This window comes from Agelaius tricolor, unplaced genomic scaffold (genome assembly GCF_023055355.1).
Source record: "Agelaius tricolor isolate 1412-34295 unplaced genomic scaffold, bAgeTri1.0.p SCAF_1, whole genome shotgun sequence".
Lineage (NCBI taxonomy): Eukaryota > Metazoa > Chordata > Aves > Passeriformes > Icteridae > Agelaius > Agelaius tricolor.
The window spans coordinates 41,443,856-41,459,917 of record NW_027269261.1 but is presented as its reverse complement, the minus strand read 5'-3'; the positions used below and the strand labels follow the sequence as shown (position 1 = coordinate 41,459,917).

General features: G+C 37.3%; 1 protein-coding gene across 2 annotated transcripts in view; it reads right to left on the bottom strand.

The window, feature by feature from the left end:
* The window catches only part of SMOC2 (SPARC related modular calcium binding 2), a 137,973-nt gene that overhangs the window by 35,439 nt on the left and 86,472 nt on the right, over positions 1-16,062 (bottom strand). For both annotated transcript variants that reach the window (XM_071431162.1, XM_071431155.1), the window contains exon 8: positions 6,627-6,813. In XM_071431162.1, the coding sequence (XP_071287263.1) occupies positions 6,627-6,813 (187 nt within the window). The remainder of the gene's footprint in view (positions 1-6,626; positions 6,814-16,062) is intronic.

Here is a 16,062-nt window from a genome sequence, read left to right as displayed (position 1 = left end):
GCCCACATTTTCATTCAGAGGGCAATGCAAACTTATCTATCTTTCATTTACCTCAAAGAAACCATCTTTATTCTCCTGGAGTTGATAACAAACTAAAAAAAAATATTCTCTCTTCTAAAACCCATTCTACTGGGAGGAAAACTAAAGAACTGCTATAAATTAATACAAAATAAAAATTATTTTGAAAAATATACAAAAGAAGCCCCACAGAAGTAAAAAAAAGACGCTATCTCCCCCCTAAAAAAAAAAAAAAAAAAGTCATAAACAATATCACAGGCAGCATTCATGTTGGGAAACACCAGAGAAACAAAGAAACAATACCAAAATCACAGCAAGGCAGGGACTACTGCAGTTAGGGACTACTGCACCTCAAAAAAGTTTAAGTAAGAAGGGTTATGTTTTGAACAAGAGTGCAAAAGTTATAGTATTTCCAGAAGGAAGATAATTGGGCTGGAACTGCTTGAAGTGAATTGTGAAGACTGAATCTCCACCTGCTACTGGAATATTCTGGTTCTTCTGTGTTTGCTGAGTTTACTTAAAGTCAGTTTGTTAGTCTAACTGTTAACAAGAAATTCTGCTATTTGTACTTCCAACAAACAGTGACTTATGCAACACCACCAGCAACCTTTTATGCAAGACCAGGAGGCATGGGAGGAACATCTGTTGCTGAATCTCACCTCCTTTTCCATGTCCCACTATCAAAGCATGATGGTTTTTCACTCACCTCAACAGAGTCTCTTTCTGAGAAATTTTTACTTTATTGTCCTAAAGCAGACTGAAGTTGCAGGACTTAGCAGGTAGCACTTCAGAGAATGTTTCAATTCTCAGTTAAATGAACATGCATCATGTCTATATACATGTGTGTGAACATATTGTTCACTGAATTGATTCTAGATTCTTTCATAGTTTATATAACTGAAGTTTTCCTTCTCCAACTTCACCAAAAGCACATTTACTGCGTGGCATACTTAGATTTATTAAATTATACTAATCCAATTTTTTTGGAACGAAATATTTCTAAAAACATTGAATGGTGGCAATGTCCTAGACTCAGGTCAGACTGCTTCTAAAAACAATGCCTAAATATTTTGCTCTTAATTATCAGGCAGCAGAGAGAACTGCAATATTATTTTTTCCTTTGAGCGCTAATTTATTTCTATACCACCTGATGAAACTGACTACTAGCCCACCAAGTTTTGGCTGCTGCAAGAAGGTACAGAATTGTTTTTATGGACATGGGAGAGCTACAGACTCTTTTTTACCCTAAAGAATGGCAGAAATAGAAGGTGCATTGATAACATGGGTTGGATTCATATACTTGATGGATGACCACTTCAATCAGCCAAGAAAACAGTGAAAGGGAAGTCTCTGAGCAATACCCACTAATGCAGTATCTGGCAAACAGCCTGGCCCCTGATTAATCTGATACCTGACTCTGCATTCCCCTCCTTCTCTTCCATTACTGTGGCTGCTCTGTGCCTACATTTCATTTTTTGGCCTCTAATCTTCTATCCTTTTGGCTGATATTTTTGTTAAATACACACATAGTCCATCATATACAAGCTAAATCTATAAAAGCCTGATAGGTGTTAAAATGCTGCAATGTGAAAAGTCTATGTTTAACTCTTTAAAGCAACTGAAGAAAGAAAACAAGTCATTTAAAGTTTACCATATAGGAACAGCCATGCTAAAAACTGATAAGAAAAACAGACTTGCCTCAGTTTTCATGAAGAAAGAGTGGGAACAGGATAGTATGTCAGAATGGAGCACAGGTTAAAAATAGTGTAGTTAAAAGGCATCCCAAGTTACTCTTTTGAATTTGAAAGGGGAAAGAATCCTTAACAGTGAATGTATATCTAGAATTGGCAAGGGCTTAGGAAGACTGCTTTATACCTCTGATCAGTCTGCTGGGAAGCAGTGAGATTTACTGAGGTGTATGAAGCAGTAGAGGATGGAGACTTCCACAGGGATTCTACAATAAGGGCAGCTTCATGAAACAGATGATTGTTATGTTCCTTTTTAAGTTTAGAGAATCTTGTGCAAGTTTGGGGTTTACTCTGCACAAGATCCTAGTTGCTAAAAAAAGTCACACATCAGAACTCAGCCCCATGGTACCCACTGAGCCAAAAGGCTGAGGTTCATGCTGTGATTTCCAAGAGGTATTGTGTCCAGCTGGTGAGGACCACACCGACACTTTTGTGGGAATGGTTGTTTTTAGCCTTTAAATGCATTACCTCCTTTTAATCCAGATTTATTCCACAACTTCACCTATTTCTTTTGTTTTACTGTCTTAAATGTCCTAGAAGGATTCTTCATTGACATACCTTCATTTTAAATCTAGAATGAGTTTCTTTTTTTCTGAAATACCTTCACTGACAAGTGATTTTTCTTTTTTTCAGATGACAGTGTATTAGAAGGTGAGTGTTAATAACTTCCCTTCATTTTGAGGATCTTATGTAGCATGATTACCATTTATTGAGGTGTTCAGAACCTTATAATATGACAAATATCATTCTCATGAGTACATTCAAAACAAATAACAGGCAGAATGTTGAGCTGTTCTGGCAATAGCTTTCTGGTTCTGTCTATCCCTTCAGTGTTGTCCCTTAGCAATTTGACCCTTATCTGCAGAACAGAGATTTCTGTATGCTATGCACCCATCTTGCTACCAGGAGTACTAATGATATCAGTTCCTGCAGTAGAGTTTTAAGATCCTTTGATTTGTATTTTGAAGTGGAAAACTGAAAGACAGTACACCAAATTTTGCACAAGCCTCTGGCTGTTTAAACTAGGAAGGACTCACATATTCTGTCTTTCCATTCTAAAAGAATTACAAAAAGACAAGGGTATATTCCTCATTATATTCTGGTTCCCATTTAGTTCCCTCTCCCTGAAAAAAAAAGTTTAGTTTTATCAATGCAGAAAAGAAAATTAAAATCAAGAAATAATTAATGGGATTCCAGCCCATCTAAGTATTTCTCAGAAATGAGGTCTAGACATTCCTCTTAAACTCCAGGCAGTAATCCCACCTGCTTGTTTACCAAGACTGTAGATTCCTAAATACACCAGTCATTCTTTATTTAGTATGAAATTCCTAAAACTGAGTACTCTCCTTACCCATCTGTGCTCAGAAATGTCCTCTTTGGGGATATCACTAAATTTTACTTCTGCAGAGCTTCACTGAGGACTGACCTTAAGTAAATGGTCAAGAACATAGCAGCTGATCTTTTTAGTATCAGTCATCAGGCAGAGCACTTTTGTGTCTAAACCATATGCATGGAAAGATTGTATCCAATTTTCCAGCCTTTCATCCTTGAGACATGCAGCACAGTGAAAGGTCTTCCTGCCGTCTCTTCTCCCACAGCTGAGTGACTGTGTAGTTGTCAAAACCATGAGCCCAGCAGACCAAACAGGGGAAAAAAAGAGACAGAGACTGATTCTAGGTCCATAGGTGATTCATCAAGGGGTTGAGAAGGCCTAGAATTCCAGTCTGTATGATGGTAGGAGCCAAAATGGCACATACTGCATGCACACTATACATATTAATCAGAAAGCAAGGTAGTTGAATTTTAAGGATCATCACCTTCAATTTCAGAAATGGTTCATCCTGATGTGCAGGATGTGGCAGGAAGCCCACACAGATGAACAAAGTACACCTAACAAAATTCACATTTAAAAAGGAAGCATACAGTTGTTCAGCTGATACAAAAGGAATAAACAGACACTATTCAAGTGTGCAGGGATGAGGTTGGGAATCTGGTAAGGAGCATAAAGGCAACAAGAAGAACTTCCAACATATGTATGAGCAGCAAAAAGAAGACAAGGGAAGTGTGAGCCTGCTGCTGGGTGGGATAAGAGATCTTGTGGCAAAGAACAGAGAGTAGGGAGAAGTACTCCATGGCACCTCCCTCCCTGGTATTTACGTGTAAGACCAGTCTCCAAAGAATCCCAGGTTCTTGAGAGCAGTAGTTAAGTCTATAGCAAGGAAGACTTATCCTGGGTCATGAAGGATCAACTCAGGGACTGTTTGAACAAATTGGACATACATAACTCCATGAGACCTGATAGGATGCACCCACAAGTGCTGAGGAATCTGGTTGATTTGTGGGCCACTCTATTATATCTGAAAGGTCTTACTGACTGGGAAAGGTTCCTGGGGACTGGAAGAAAGAAAATGTCACTTCTGTGTTCAAGAAAGACACAGAAGAGCCAAATAAGCCAGAGATCCCTACCTCAGTTTCTGAGAAGGTGATGAAATAAATCCTCCTATAAGCTATTTCAAAACATATGAAAAAGAAAAAGGTGATTGAGAGTAGTCAGGATGGAATTATGAAGAGAAAATCATACTTAGCCAACACTGCAGCTTCCTGTGATTCTGCAACTTGCTCAGTGGATAAGGTGAGATGGGCAGATATAATTTATCTTAATTTCAGCTAGGCTTTTGACACTGCCTCTGAGCACATTCTCATAGACAAACTGATGAAGTATGTATGAGATAAATGAACAGTGAGGTATGTTTAAAACTGGCTGAACAGCCAGTTTCAAATAGTTGGGAAGAGCAGAAACATTTCAGCTGGAAGCCAGTCACCAGTGGAGTGCCCCAAAGCTTGTTTATTGTTAAACAATATTGTTTAACCTCTTCTTTAATGACCAGGACACTGGGACATGGAACAACTTTAGTAAATTTGCAGATGATACAAAATTGGGAGGAAGTGTCTGATACACAAGACAGTTGTGCTGCCATTCAGAGGAACTTCAACAGGCTGCAGAAATGGGTTGGCAGGAATCTCGTGAAGTTTAAAAAAGCAAAATTCTTGCCCCTGGCACAGATTAACTCCCTGCATCAGTACAGTATGGGGTCAGCCAGCTGGAGAGCAACTTTGAAGCAAGAACCTGGGATTTCTGATGGATGCTGAGTATAAGACAGCAAAGAAGGCAAATAGCCTCCAGGGCTGCACTAGAAAACATACTATCATCAGGTCAAGGGAGGAGATCCTTGCCCTCTCGTTCACAGTGGGAGAATGAGACTTATCTGCAATCTTGTGTCCAGCTCTGGGCTCCCCTAAGAACAGAGACATGGGCACACTGGATCTAGCAAAGGACCACAAATATGATTAAGGGACTGGATCATTTGATAGAGTAAGAAAAGAATACTGAAAATGTTCACCCTGGAGAAGAGAAGGCTTACAGGGGATCTTAATGTTGTCTCTAAGTAGCCAAAGAGAGGAAAATAATGAAAGGGAAGTCATAATCTTTTTGCTGATGTCCAGTGGCAGAAAAAAAGGTATTGGGCACAAAATAAAATGCTAAAAAATTTATGTAAAGGTAAGAAAAAAAGGTAAGGAAAAAAAAAAAAAAAGAAGACCTCACCAAAACTCAAAACACAGCAAAAACAAAAGCACAGCTTGAGTCCCATTGCTTGATGAGCACAAAAAAATGTTTTGGACTCTAATTAGGGTATAGGAAATAAAATTATTTAAGATAATCATTCAAAGAAGGATTGGCACTAAAAAGAAGAAAACAGTGAACAAACCTAGGGGTAGAGAACAGAGAAAGGGTATAAAAAGGAGTATCTGGAATCTCTAGAAGTCATCTTTAGATCCTCATACAATAGGTATAGTGATCCTACAGTTTCAGCATCAAATTTGGACTATTATGTTTTGACCATTTATGGACCTCAACTTGTCAAAAACAGTTGATCAACAGCGACTTTAAGTGATAAAATCAAAGAATCCTTAAGGTTGGAAAAGACCTCTAAGACCATCAAGTCTACTTCAGATGGCACTGTAATTGGCATAGTCTAGACTATGGTATAAACAGGTAGCAATAACTCAGCACTTGAAGAATACATGAAAAAATCCTCCCCAAGAATATACTATTTTACAGCAAGCGGCTTATAACACGTTTCTTTCACAAACCTTATGCAAATGATAAAAAAGATTTTGCTTAAGTTATAAAAGAGTTATGATTGCATCAAGATACCTATACTGCCTGCCAGCTCCATATGAGCTTCTATAGCATTTCTACAAGGGCCAAACCTCAATAACCAACCTAAATAACATCCTTTGGAACCTGATATGTGCTTTGCCTACATCTACACTATGTGGCTTACAATAATTTACCATGTATCCAGCTCAGCTGAGATGACTGAACTCCAACCTTCTATTAATAACACACTAAAATGATATTTCCTAGCTATGGGTTCCCGAGGAGTTGTTCCATCAAAGAACATCATATGAAATAGTTGAGGAGGTTGCTGGAAAAATAACAAAATAACTAAGCATTTCTGAGGTTGGATGTGGTTTGTGTCATAGACCATCTCACTTGCCTCTTTTATATTCAGGAAAAGGAGTGTGAGATTTCCTCTGGGATCATTCATTATATGTTTCAAGTCTTGGATTCCTAGCACAAAAAAGGAGTAAAGAAGAGGGCTAGGATGGCAAACTGCCAGTGCCATTGCAGTGAAAGAGTCCATGGCCATCTAGCCTTAATTTTTGATGTCTCAAAGTATTTCAATTTATAAAAAACCTGTATGACATAATTCCACCAGCAATAGAAATCTACACGATAGTTCATGGAGACTAGGGCATGTTCTTACCCGAGCTTTTGAGAACTGAATCCCTTACCTGGTTGAGGTACCGGGGATGGGACGTCCTGTATCCACCAGAACACACCAGCAGTAGCCCGTGGAAGGATGGCACTGCACTGGTTTGTAGAGGCCGCCCTGAGCACACTCTGGAATGAACACATTGTCCTTCTGGGGCTGCTTTGCTTCCTCCAGGGCTGACTGAAGTTCTTGGTCACATGATGATGCTTTTGGATGGAAAAGAAAAAGTACTGAAGAAGATAGATGGAAAGAGACTACTCAATTTATCAAACAGATTTTATACCTTTCTTTGATTGCATATAAGGATTTTCTTTGTGAAGGCTTGCTACAGCTCAAATGCCAGCTACATTGGTTTAGGCTATATATTGTTTAAAACTTTAGTTTCCTTTTCATGCAACTGCTTCATTTTATAGTCTTAGTAGTATTCTGAACACCCCCTTTCCTATACTTGATGTAATCTATGGATAAGCATATACTTTGTGACCTTAAAAAAATCCTCATCCTCATCCACAGTCCCTAAAGAACGGATCCTTTTCAGAGGCTTAGGATTCCTTAAATGAATTATTCTTCTAGATATTCATTTGGATGTTTATATTCTGTTCATTCTCTCCAGTTCTGAAACAACCTCTTAACACAGTGAGAAATCTTCCACATTCTTTTCTGGTGATTCTGGTGTTGGCAATGTATCATTTGCTCTGGAAAGCAAAGACCCACGAGAAGAACACATTTTTATGTCATGGAATCAGTATGTCTGAAATCTTTCACAATGTGTGAAAAACTTACATATCTATACATTCTCAGCCTTTACATGAAACTGTGAGTCAAGGGGGAAAGAGAAGAAACCACAGGGCCTGAAAAGGCCTGTCAGTTTACACCAATCAGTAAAATAACACCTCTGCTGAGGATTTTTGGTCACTAATAAACTGGTACATGTGAAACTTCAGAGACAGAAAATAAGAAAGACTATACATTCAAGCCATTCTTTTTCCAGGGACTTTAAAATCACCTATCATGTGAAATTTAGATTGTTAAAAATACATTTATGAATAACTCCCACACTATCCATTAGAAAAAAAAATTAAATATTTGAAAAGGAAGAATATTAAGCACTCTACAGATGTTCAAATTACTAATAGGATAATTTCAAGCCAGTAAAATTTCAATCAGTAACAGATTCTCTTCAGTTAAAGAACAGTAATTTTAATGTTATAATAAAAAAAAAAAAGTGGGTAATATTTGCTCTTCTTTCAAACCAGTTAAAGGATTTACTTTTTGACTTTTAATAGTTCAGGGCACAAAGAACAAGTTGAATCCTGACTGAATATTCTAGCACATTTTAACAAATTTCAGGTCTAGGGTAATCTTGTTTTCTTTTATACACAGAGTTCAGAAAATGCTTTGCAAACTGTAGGCACCAATAGAAATTCACAGAATAATACTGCTCCTTGACAGGCTTTTTGCATATGTAAATGTCCAAAATCAGTAAGACTTCTGTGTCAGGGGAAAAGGTGCTAGGAAGCTAAACACCTTCATACTTGAAATGGCACACAATTCCATCTATACAATGGCCTGTTTACAAAACTGTGCTTTTTTCCAATCCATGTAAAAGGCTTTACAAAAGAGAATATCACTTTCTAGCTTGATTACACAAGGCACAGATGGAGGTCTTTAGCTGATTTTTTTTTCCTCTTTTGTTTCATATAGTGTTTGAACAGGGTATCTAGGTAAGTTGATGATTTTGCATGCTTTTGTCTTGGTCTACCCACTGACATAAACAGAGATTGAGTACCTCTCAAATTTCCAGTGTTTAGATAATAAAGTGTACTTAGTGAATCACTGTAGTAAGGACAGAAACACTCTTTTAAAAAGGTGGAATTATTTGTAGGAATTTGTAGGAATTATATATTGAAACCTTCGCAGAAATAACTATAGCTTGACAAAGTAGAAATCTGTCACCAACATCCTCCTAGAAATCTGTCACCAACATCCTCCTAGAGCAGCCAAAATAAATGTTCCCATCAGTGAATCTGGATTATGATGAATATCAAATAACAAGCTGTAACAACTTTAAAAAACACCTCACTTAGCTTTGTTGTTCACTTTTTATGTTTCGTATACGATCAGGCAAAAAAAAGCACATGGGGTGAAGCGGCTGCCATGAGAGAAAGGAAATAATTACTTTTTAAACTCCACTAAATTAATGTCTCTTTCATACTGATAAACCTTGGGACCATGCCATTAGTTACTGTGACCTTCTCTTGGTTTATGTCCTTGTAACTATCAACATAATGTGGCAGATGTGCAGGTATTCTTATCTCCCCAGAACCCAGCCTTGTATGAAAAATACATTTGTATGCTCCCAGAGTTGTTTAGAAAATACACTGGTGTATAAAGACCACATAGTCAGGTCATCCAGATAAACAAAATGTATCTGAACAGAGCGGGTGTGATGGAAAATTCCCAGTGCAGAAGCAGATATGAACTTTTTCAGCTGTGGACATAAGCTGTGCTCTCTAATTTCTGTGAATCTCTAGCTTCTACTGATTGAAACAACCCGTGAAGGACTGCACTGCTGACTCATGGGCCAGTGCAGTCACCTCTGTTAAGGTGATTTAGGTGTCAGTGTTAGACTTAGATAACTGGTCTTTACTGGTTGAATTGCTGAGGCAAGATTTTCTACAAGCTGTTGCTCAAGCCAGAAATTTTTATCTTTTGCACTAGGTCATGTTTCTTCTGGTCAGGAAATGTCAGGTTTTAAATCTCAGAGGCACAGGAAAGCAGAATTTTGGGGAAGATGTCACAAGAGGGCTGAAAACATGGCTTATAGCTTTAGGAGGGACAGTCAGAGGAGTGCTTGAACTTAACATCAGAAGTGAGACTGGAAACTGAGCAGACTGAGCAGTAATCAAATGAAGGTTTAAAGATAAAGGACTTTCCCCTTCTTGAAACTTTTAATTTCTTATCTTTCCCTTACAGATAGGAAATTTTAACAAGCAGAGGAACACTTATAACTGGGCTTAAATTAGTTTTCAGATAAAATCTAGATTATTTCTAACAAATTAGGAAAAAAAAAAGAATATGATAAACACTACATCTGTCAGTTCTCTATAAGCCAAATGACTGAGTCTTATTACAAATCTGCTGAACAGAGTTTATTAAATTCATTCAACAAAAGTGCACAATAACTTACATCATTTTTCTTCCTTATACAATGGCTCATGAACTTCAGGTCAGCTATCAGGCCATCTGCCCAAGAGACTAATTTCTGAAGTCTAATGTCTTGTACACTTTTGATGCAACCATTTGTGTTACCATTACTACTTCCCTGTTTGTTTTCCCCACTAGAACATTGATCCTACCTAAAGGAAAACTGGTCTAAAGTGCTTATCTATAATCCTGCCTGCCAGAACCAGAACATTAATCCTTTGTGTGATTTCCTGTCTGAAGGAGCCATTCATCCACTTTCAGACTTTTCTTTAAATTATTAACAACAGGAGTAGTGGAAAGATGCAACTGTAGCCCTGTGATGCTAAGAGCTCTTATCACAAGAGCTACCATACTGCTGAAAATAATTGCCTTTGTAATGTCAGAAGAGTCATGGTCAACAAATGTTCATTTCTCAAGAGAACCAGTGATAAATGTCATTAGCTTAGAAAATCTCTGACAGTTTGTCCAAACAATCTGACAACAACTATGAACTGGAACCATAACAGATGGATGCCAGAAGTTCATAAAGTGAACAGTATGGAAAAGGATCTATGCCACAATAAAAGTAGAATGAATACCTTACTCATTAAAATGCATCAAACTTTCTCTGGAATGTGTTACCACGATAACATTCCTTCTGGGAACAGAAAAGCACTGACACTCCAGTTTCTTCTTTTTAAGGAATGTGCTTACACTGTTGTTATTTTACTTAATTCCTTCAATTTTACCTTGCTAGAGAAAAAGAGATAATTCCCAAGCATCTTAGTAAAAAACATAAACATGGCTAAAATATATATAAATATGGCTAAAAAATCTTTTCTGCATAGTCTATTATGTTAGCCAGTGCTGTAGATTAGCTGGGATAATTTATTTCAGGTTAATAAACCTTTCTGTATTTCCTATCCAAACTACATTTTAATTTAGGCTTATAAACATTACTGATTCAAAGCAGACATTTCAATCATATAAGGAAATACACTTTTTTGTCCCGTTTTACATCAAGACTCTTTGTGCCATCTACCCAATGGCCATTTCTGAATGACAAAGTAAAATTCTTGCTCATGACAAAGAGCAAGTTAAAAAAATGCTTTAGATGTAATGCATGTTCCACTTCCTATGTCACAGTGCTATTCCATTTCTTCCCTTTTCATTTTAAAGATTAGTTGCTAAATACATTTTTCATGTTCTGGTTTAAGATGCCTTTACAGTCCATTACAAACAACCATGCTGCATCTTCTGTCAATAAGAAACACACTTCAGCTGTCGACAAACTTGGAGGAGAAGTTTCATGTTTTGTATAAAATCTTTGGTTAATTTTTTTGCCAGTCCTCCCTAAGAAAACACTCTGGATTTCAATAAATCAAGTTAATTTACAGAATTTTTTTTAAGAAAACTTCATTTAATTAAGAAAATTAAAATTAATTCAGTTCATTTTTAAGAAAAATACCTCAATAGCAATAGGATATAACACTGTAAATCCTTATTTATTAAAGACTCCATTTACTCATCTGTGAGGGCTACCTAAAATGTTAATTAATGTTTACTAGGGACTGTCCTAGAGGAGAATAGAAGTGATTTTTCTGGAAAAGTCATCCTGAACAATCTATTTAACTGTGCATTTTTCTGTTGCACATCTAAAACACCAAGTGCTGTATTATGTATGTTAGGATAATCATCTTGTTAGCCTTGTAACAGGCTCCTTATTTCAGAAATTAAAGCAGTTTTTCTGCTCTATCTTATCACAACTTCTCCCAATGTGTGGAATTTCATGCTTACAAATAATTTGAGTTGGGTTTTTTTGCATAAATGTAAATACCTGTACTTATGTCTAAATTTCAGTGTGGTCCGCAGGAACAAGTTGTCAAATCTGCAGAAAATTACAGAGGCATCTGTATGGTACTTTAACATTTCCTGCCACTATACAAACATTTCCTCCCAACTTCCTTAACTCCACAATGTATATATAACAAACAGAATCCACTCCAAGAAATTCTGTTTTCAGTTGGTTCCTTCTGCCTCCTTTTCTCATTATCATAATGGGCTATGAAAGGGCAATTTAGACAGCCTAGTTTTCAGGGTAAATGGATCTTTTATTAGGGCTTGAAGCTCAGTGTCCCATACAGAAAGCAGGTAACAAGAAACCTGTGAACAAAAATACTTCCAAAAGTGATAAGCAAGTTCTAGAGGAGTACAGTGTAACATTACAGGCAATTAATATTGCAGTTCTACCCTGTTTCTGGGAGGATATACAGACAGGCTATAATCACATAATCATGCCTAAATTGTATGACAATTTCTGCTAATCAGAGTGTTATTCAAATCAACTGTCTGTCCTAGTTAAGTCTAATTTAAGTACACTTCTGATTTACAGAAGTTTTGTGCTAGTTTATTTCAATACATCATGATTAGGATGCATAAATACTCATCCTATTGATACCCATGAAACCCTCCAGGAAATTTCACATCTCATGAGAATAAGAATTTGTTCCATTTGCTTAGGATGAACCCTCTTTGAACCAGTGAAGTTGATACACCCCAAGGAAACTGATCACAATATGTTTTTATATTTTTTAACTAGATTTCACAGTATTCAAGTTTCATTGAATGGAATTGCACTTACATTACACCAAATTGTATTTCCACATATGACCAAAATGTTCACATTAGAAAGGAAAGTGGGAAGTGGGATAATTTCTATTCAAGCTATGCATTTCCTGCAGAGGAGTTGAAGTTGACTGAATGGCAAAATGGTCTACTACATCAGTGGCTCCATCAATCCAACTCCAGCAAACACACCCCTTCAAGGTAAACTAACAGGTTCTTTACCTGTAGCTGACCAATTTCATCACCCAGAATCCATCAATTCTGTTCCTGCTATAAGCACAGCCAATACAAATGACAAAAATTCCCCAAATTATTTCATTCTAGTAATGGAGATGTAATTCCATGGCTTTCTATTTTTTCAGGGTTTCCAGCTTTTGTCCAGACATTCTCTAGCATGACAGATTCCTTCTCTGAAGAGGTAGATGAAGTGGTATTATGCACTTTGAATGCCACCTTCTTACCCTTTGTGTAAAGTAAGCTGTTTCCTTGTCCCTCATGGCCAGAGCATGGGCATCTCACACCAATCTTTTTTAAGATTGCTTTTATTCAAACTAGGACACCTATTCTTACAAGAATTTATCTGCCTGCCACCTCTTGACACTTTCAAATAACCTTGATTCTAACCGAAATCAAGTGCAGCTAAATGCTACAATGCAAGAATTAATTTGCTCATGCTGCTAGTTTCTTATAAAGGCTGTTCATTAACCTGGATCAAACAAAAAATATTTATGTGGGCCACACTTCCCCCAATAAGAATCCATGGAAAAATACCTACTAAACTCAATGGGCAGTACATGAGGTCTCAGCTGAATATATTCATATGCAAGTATGTTTTCAGTTCAGCCTAACATTTGTCCATGGACCAAGTACAGATTGTAAGGAATAGGTAACATTAATAAACACTCAACCTTAGACCCAACATCCAGATGGCAACCAAAACCTAGGACTAAATTACAGCATTCATACTCATCTGGTGCCACATGTTTTGATTTACGTTACGTTCAGATGCGCATTCAGCACGAGGGTTCTCAAACCCTGGAGGAAGCTGGCAACAATCCTCCCCATATTCTTTCTCATTTGTGAAAAAACTTGTGGGAACCAAATATTGCAGGCCCCTTGTGCGCATTTTCAGAGAGCGCTCAGTGTACAGCTGATCACAATTTTGCACTTTTGGAACTTGGGCCAATGATTGTGGCTCAAAAAGCAAAAAGCTCATTGCTTCAACACAGCCCTAATGATTAATTTATGTACTTTAGTCCATTGAACAAAGAAGGATAAATCACTGACAGATGCTCTCATTTATCTATGTGGTTTCATATGCAAAGACACTGCAATACAAAAGGAAAATCCTCTGAAAATGCACTGAGCCCATTGAAAAAAATATTCAAAATACAGAGACCACTAGCCCCCATTCAGCTTTACCTGAAAAGAGTACAGTCATAATCAATACCATCTACTGGGATACACCAACTTAACTTTTACCCTGGGTCCAAGTCAAGTAGCCCTATATCAAATCAAGTTTTCTGAAATACACAAATTCTGTTCTACCAACTGGCAAAAGCTGGGGGGCCATAAGACAGAGGTCTGAAATGTAATGGGATGACTTGCTCTTTAACCAAAATCCAAACCCACTTTTCTGCTGGGATTTTTTTTTTAAAGTTTCTGCTTTAGGGAAGTTTTTGCACATACCTCTGCAATTCTCTATTTTCTTAAGATTTGAAATCCTGTAACCACAGTTACTGAGAAAGACTGTAACCACAGTCACTGCAAATAACTGTTTTGCCTCAAAAAGCCTGCTATTTTAGCATTCTATTTGGTTGTTCCTTTGCTTTCTTGTTCATTTATTTTAGTCCAACTTTTTGGTTAAACAGATGAGAAACATTATGCAAGTATTCAAATATATCCTCTCACAGAATTATAACTAATTTAAATTAATCAGCTATTTATTTGCAATCCTCTTTCTCTTCGCTGCCATTGAACAGATTAAGGAATCAAACTAGCTACCTCTTTGAAACCAAATGTAATTCTCTATTTTGCCATTCCTACTCAGATTGAACAAAACTGTAGTGTGAGATCTGTCCCAACTTGAAAACTCACACAAAAATTAGTCTTCATTTATAAACATGACACAACCAGATTCTAAACATTTAAATATTAGCATTTACTTCTTCAGTAGATAAATAAGGAAGAAACATCAAGTGAGTATACGTTAGATTATAGATTGGAGTTACTTCAAAGATGTATTTTGCATTAGAGCCAAATTTTTGTATTGAATTTCCCAGGTCAATTATTTTATTGTACCATCCATAAAATGTGAGAGTGCAGTAAACCAAAAGCAGCATATTTTTGTTAAATCTTTAACAGCAGTGTGTGAAAGTGATAGCAAGCCTTTGCAAAGTGCCAGGCATAATCCAAGGACTGTTTGCACCCTACCTTCCTCAATGGATCTTTAAAAAGTACCTTTACACAAATCAAAAATCATTTAAAGCCAAATGGTCAATGTCATGGTATCAGGCTTCACAATGAGAGTGGAAAATCTGGTCTTCTGAAGAGATGAGATCCCTCATCCTGCTTTTGCTCAATTAATAGGAAGAGCATGGATTATCATCTCCAGGTGTTCTTGCTAGGCTTTATTAACTTGACTTCCTAAAATGAGAGAGGATAATGTGCAAATGACTGCCCCATTCTGCAAGGATACATCTGAAAGCAGTTATTTGCCAAATGGGATGAAATCTGGTTTTCCTACATAATAGGAAATACTGGTACCTATTATTCTTACGTATGGCTGCCTCATCCTGCCTTAGCAGAGCAGCCACACTGTATTCAAACTGCAAAACCAACCAAACAAAAAAGCCACCACCCAAAATTACAGTAAATGAAAATCACTGACTTGTCCCAAACAGAGTGGCTGGCCGACCAGCTTGCTATGGCAATCTGAAGGCTCATTCATTAAACAAAATTGCACAAAGCTATCATTCTTGCTTTATGAGTATATTGACCAGCTAATGTGAGTCTCTTGCCAGTGGAAAAATCTCTCATTTTTCAAGAGAGATCTGAAGTGAAAATAAATCTGGTTCACTTTTTCCATAGAGCTGTGAAAATTAAACTCTTTGCCAGGTAAGCTGAGGATACATATTTGTTTGAATAGCTGTACTAAAAATTAAAAAACAAAATAGGCAAACAGGGGCGCCTAAATTAATACTTTGGCACTCAAATAACCCAGCCATCTTACACGAATGTTTATCCATCTAGCATTTCCCCTCCATGAAACAGAAGTTGTTTCTCTTCCCCATTTGGAAAACTGAGTGCGTGGATATGACTTTGGATACTTGACCTTAGGCACTCAAGTAATTTTCCTTTCAGAGGTGTACAGTGGCATCTCTGGCTGCAGCCTGTGTCATGTTCCTGCTCCTGGTTCACACTGCTAATGCTGTTGGCACCATGCAATGTTTTCCAGCCTTATTGCTTAACTCCTGCCTGCTGTCTGGAGGTGACTACACTCCACCAACATTCAATTTTCTAAGTATCAACTAATTTCCACCTTACGGACAGAACCCTCACTACTGCTGCAGAAGCCAGCAGGAGCCAGGAGGATTTCTGTCTGTTTTATGGGAATGTGACCTGAGATGCATTGTTAAAAAAAA